Source organism: Austrofundulus limnaeus, unplaced genomic scaffold, assembly GCF_001266775.1.
Source record: "Austrofundulus limnaeus strain Quisiro unplaced genomic scaffold, Austrofundulus_limnaeus-1.0 Scaffold32, whole genome shotgun sequence".
Taxonomy (NCBI): Eukaryota; Metazoa; Chordata; class Actinopteri; order Cyprinodontiformes; family Rivulidae; genus Austrofundulus; species Austrofundulus limnaeus.
In genome coordinates this window covers 1,244,281-1,249,816 of record NW_013952434.1, presented here as the reverse complement: position 1 = coordinate 1,249,816, position 5,536 = coordinate 1,244,281, and the positions used below count along the sequence as shown (strand labels likewise).

At 41.1% G+C, this 5,536-nt stretch overlaps 1 protein-coding gene across 1 annotated transcript in view; it reads right to left on the bottom strand.

The window, feature by feature from the left end:
* fkbp9 (FKBP prolyl isomerase 9) overlaps nt 1-4,964 on the bottom strand; it is a gene marked incomplete in the record, with an annotated part of 12,151 nt that extends 7,187 nt beyond the window's left edge. The window contains 7 exon segments of the mRNA XM_014005742.1: nt 1,455-1,644; nt 1,725-1,870; nt 2,122-2,311; nt 2,626-2,771; nt 2,877-3,066; nt 3,970-4,115; nt 4,625-4,964. Coding sequence (XP_013861196.1) covers nt 1,455-1,644; nt 1,725-1,870; nt 2,122-2,311; nt 2,626-2,771; nt 2,877-3,066; nt 3,970-4,115; nt 4,625-4,827 — 1,211 coding nt within the window.
* Between the last annotated feature and the right edge of the window lie 572 nt (nt 4,965-5,536).

The window sequence follows — 5,536 nt, the reverse complement described above, 5'->3', positions numbered from 1 at the left end:
TCAAAATGTTATATTTATATGTCTCATTCAACCACAGTTACATTCAGTCTATCCAGGAGGCAGTTTATCTTTACACTATTTCTATTAATAACAAGCCAAATGAAAACAAGCAAAAATAAACTAAAAGTAACGATTTTATTCTTGCCCTTTTTAAAAATGTAMGCAGTAGAAGTAAAAAGTAGGCTGAAAAATAATTACTCAAGTAAAGTACAGATACATAAAATTTCTACTTAAGTACTGTAACGAAATATTTGTACTTAGTTACTTTATAACTCTATAAATTAGGCAGTATTCTTTGTCTAGATCAGTCAACGTGGTCCAGAACGCCTTGGCTCAAAAGGTTTATGGAGCTGTTTTGATTTTGGGGCATAAAATAAACCTTTTTTTAAACCTTGCATCGAGGCCTAGAACTCTCTTCATTTTTAAAAATCTTTTTGGCTGATTTTTGCATCACAGCTTGGACAAAGGTAAATGATTTACAAATTAGAAAAATTAAAATAATTATTAGTTTAAAAGTTGTTTGTCTAAACTATACACTTCAATTCTTAGGTACGATCACACAAAAATTTCAGCTCAGTGTTTCTTAAAACAGCTGAATTAGAGCCATTTGAAATGGGTTTGAATTTTCAAATCCAGGATATTGTTCTTTATTTATATGTGGCCCCCTAAAAAACACGTTGGCCACCCCTTGCAAAAAAAAAAAGAAAAAGAAAAAGAAAAGGAAAAGTCTAGCTCCGCCACTGAATGTGGTGAAGAAATCAAAGAAGAAAAATAAAACAAGAGGCTGAATTAAAGCGTTATAAGGAAACATGCTGGCGCAGCGTAAATGTTTCAGAGCAGATGTTAATATTTAGCAGAAGCGTGGGCGTACCTGACAGCCTGAAAGACTTCAAGAGGAAAAGAGCCAATCCAGTGGAGGAAAATAACGAAAATACATCAAACAGGAGGACATGTTGGCAAGCTGGTTTGTAGAAAACTATATAAATATTGTGTTCCTTGTGATGAGCTTCTTTGTAGATTAAATCTGTCAAGAGATTTTGAGCTGTTCTTGTAAAGATATTCCTTAAATATAAAGTTTTTTTGAGCCTATGGCAACAAATATGTAATTTTTTTACATTGTTATGACTAAAACACTGTAATCTCATCAGCCTTAGCTGATATCAGATAATAGTTTGACTAGATTTTTTTTAATAACTGACTTTTAATGGTTTCTGTACTCAAAATTAGGCCCAGTTCACAYGTTTTTATGTTGATTTGCCACAAAAAACATTGAAAACATGAGTGTCAGGTGTAAATAAGGCCTTACAGGGGCTGTAGGCACCATCCTGCTTTACACATAAAACATATGTTGTGAGAGTACAAACACACAAGTTTAAAAGCTGATCAATGCAGCCTTTAGAGTTTACCTGAAGGAAGGTAATTCAGGTGATTTGGTGACTGTCAGATTTACTCACGTGGAGTCGATGGGCGTTCCGTCYAACAGAGAGGCGTTGTAGTGATATTTGATGAAGTCGCCCTTTTTGCTTTGCTTCTCACACTCCTCCGGCTTGTAAGTGACGGTGACCTCCGTGCTGTCGGAGGGGTTGTGGAAGTCGATGATGTGGACGTCAAACACGAGGACAGCAGAACCGGGGATTTTAGAGCCTGAGAGATTAAAAAAAAGGTTATTTTATACTGTAACATAAATTTAGCTCTTCAGAGGAGTTTCTCCAGGACATACCCACCTGTGCCCTCCTCTCCGTAGCCGAGGTGTGGCGGGATGGTGATGGTGCGTCTCTCGCCAACGCAGACTCCAATCAGACCCTCATCCATGCCGGCGATGATGTAACCCTGACCCACATAYGTGTCATAGGTTCGATTTCGGGAGTAACTGTCAAGCAGAAAATATTAGTMCTCTAAAAATCTGTTCACACAACAAAGTCAGAAGATAATAAATTATTTTTATTTTTACACTTTAAATTAAATTAATCTGTGCAACTTGTGTTTTTGCAAACCAAAAGAGCAGAAGAGCGTTCTCAGCTGGTTTCATTTCTCCTCCACAGAGCCCTCCAGACACATGCAAGTGCTGCCACCATGTGGCTAYTTGAGAAACTGCAGCTATTAAATGAATGAAAAACACACCTGGAATCAAAAAATGTCCCATCCAGGAGGCTCCCGTTGTAGTGGTAACGCACAAAGTCCCCCACRACCGTCTTCCTCGTGCAGGACTCCGGTAAGATCTGATTGGTCACTGTGATTCCATCTCTGGGGTTGTGAAGGTCCAAAAGAACAACGTCAAACACCAGAGACGCCTGACCTGGGATGTCGCTGCCTGAGGAGGGAAATAAAATCAGAAGCAAATAGCCAAGTTATGTGAAAATTCATTGCAAAGCATTAGAAAAGTGCATCATACAGGTGGTATCATTTAAAATAAAAAATATACAAGATAAAAATAATAAAATGTATCRACCTGAATTCAAGATGGCTTCACATAATCAACCTTAATGAACACAAAAACCATCATAACCCAGTCATTTCGACAGGTATTTAAATAAAATTTGGTGTGGTTGTAGCTGAGGGTCATCCCTAGCACAGACTCTGAGCACTAAAGGAATTTGCGACGYAAGAGGCTAAAACCAAACCCACCGTCTCCGTTCTCCCCGTAGCCGAGCGACGGAGGCATCGTGATGATGCGCCTCTCTCCRACGCACATTCCCAGAAGCCCCTGGTCCATGCCGGCGATCAGCCAGCCGATCCCCACGTAGGTGTCGTAGGTGCGCATGCGAGTGTGACTGCAAACAGAGCGAGGGGAGGGGAGCAGACGTTTCCGGCTCGCCTTTGCACGATTTGATTTATTCACATTTAAAACAGACGAAACCGATGCACAGAAAGCAAACCTGGAATCGAAGAGCGTCCCGTCCAGCAGAGTGCCGTTGTAATGGTAGCGGACGAAATCAGAGACCTCCACCTTCCTGGAGCAGACGGGGGGCAAATGGTACGTGTTGATCTGGACGCCGTCCTCCGGGTTCCACACGTCCAGCAGCAGAACGTCAAAGTGGAGGATGGAGTCAGGAGGGATGATGTCACCTGCGGAACAAATCACAAGCGTTCACAACGAAATWTAACCTTTTATCAAATATAATGTGAAACCCTGTTGATAAAAGTCATCAAGAAAAGCCTAACCCCCAAAAACTAATAATAGACAAAGTAATATAGACTGTTGTGACTTTGAAGAAAAGCAACATGTTTACAACTTCCCAGCATAAAAACATGATTTAATTTGTGAAACATGAGGATGATGTCATGGTTCGGACATGCTTTGCTGCATCTGAGCCAGGACATAATCCTAATATAAAAAAATAATAATTGAACTAAAATAAATCTAATGGAAAATATCACATTTTTATAAAAAAATCAGAGTTTTGGCGGTGCTGGTTAGAAGCTGTCGCAGAAAAACAGCAGCTACAAAATAACCAATAATTTGCCACTTATTGGGTTATTTTCCTAAATAAGTTCGATAACACTGRCGTCTCATCTGTTTAATTTAATCTTGTTAGGAAGGAGAATGTGATGTTGTGTTGGGCTTGGCAGATCTAAACAAACGTGGAGGAGAGGCTGTGTGGGAGGAACTTTTACTACCGGTGAGTTGGCAGTTTTTGTTCGGAGAGCCTCTGATAGTACAGGATGCAACCTGAGATGCTGCAGGCCCAAACATGCCCCCCTTCTCTTATTTTCTCCCCCTTTTCCTTTTGTTTAAACACCTCCTGCACACATGTAAAGTGACGCAGCAGACTASAGAAGAAACAGTCTGAGTGATGGTTCAGTCATGTTTCATAAACAGCAGCGTTTCTGCTTAAAAGGAGCTTCCTGGTCTCTGAGGCCTCCCTGATGTCTTCCTGCAGGGGCGGGCTGGGAGCAGCCAGCTTCCCCTTTACGCCTTTTAACAATCTGAGCGCCCAGCCAGAAGAGAGACATAATAAAGAAACGTACCGTATCCTCGTTTGCCGTAGGCGAGCTGGGGTGGGATCTTCACCAGACTCCTCTGGTTGACACACATCCCCACCAGAGCTTTGTCCATCCCTTCAATCAGCTGCTTCTGGCCAACGAACACATTGTAGGTGCTCCCACGGTCGTAGCTGAAACAGAAACAGCACTGTGTGAGGATGACTGGTGACAACACTGAGCTCAAACATAGTGACATCTTAAAAAACTAATTATCTGGGGTGGGGGGGGGGGCTTGTTTTCTGTCTAATCTACAGAAGTTAATGAAACTTTTTTTTGTCTCCTGCTATTTATCTGCATTAATAAATAAGTTTTGATGAATGACGAAAAACATGATTTCATTTTTTTTTTTTTTTTTTTTTTTTGGATGAGGTGTCCAACCTGCAGGAATAATTCAGAAATAATAAAAAAGTCAAAGCGTTTCTGTGAATTCAAAACATTAATATTTATGATTCTGCTTGTCCCTTTCTGCTCTGAAAACATGTTTTGGATCAAGCAACCCAGCTGTCCGCCTGCCTGCGTGGCTCACCGGGACGAACCAAAAAACGCGCACTTTTACGCATCGCGCACGCTGCTCCCCACAGTGGASCAGCTCCCTCTCTCTCCACAGCCTCGCAGACATCCACGAGCACAATTCGCTCACCTCGAATCGAACTTCTTGCCGTCCGGGAACGTGCCGATGTAGTGGTACCTGACGAAGTCCCCGACTTTGACGGCGCGCGCGCACTGCTCCGGCACGAAGGTCGTCTCCACGACGACGTCGTCTAACGGGACCGGAGGAGCGTTGCAGGCGGCGAACGTCACCAGGAGCGACAGAGACAGCATCCCTTGCACGCACGTGATCATTTTCACGAGGAAAAATCGGTTTTCTGTGACGGATAACGGCGCAGTAAAAGGCTGGTTTGAGTGCGCGCTGACCCGCCTGCTATCCCCCCACCGGTACTTTGACTTCCTCTCTGACTTTGAGGAAGGGAAAAAAAAAAGTTCAGACCCCCTGATCCCAACTTAGGAGCTGTCAAGTTGGAGGAAAAACGCGCCACATCCGGTTAACCTTAAGGAAAATAAAACATTTTCCTTTTTTTTCCCCCACATTCTTTACCCACTTTGGCTTTATATATTATAATAAATAACAACTGTGTGGAATCCAGGGTGTTTTTGCACATCTGATGTTGGATTTAAACACATTCTAGAACTTGGTGGGGATCAGATCATTTAAAAAGCTTTAATCTTAACAGAAAATGACTTTGAAAATAAACAAATGAAAATAAAATAAAATCACTGATAAGAAAAGTACTTCAATAAAAGCCATAAAACTACTCACGATAATAGGAAAATTAAAAGTACTTTTACACATGCTATAAAAATAAAGTGTTTCACTATTTTGTTATAATAATATGCAAAAATTGCTCAGTTTAATCAGCTCGGGTTAGAGGAAACAGTTGACATAAGTTGGTTAAGTAAATTCAAAACATCCTTTTTTTTAAAGAATCCTTTCGTGATGAATTCTGGTCATATTTAAATTTTTTAGCATTTAAAAAGGTGAGGAATTTTAAAG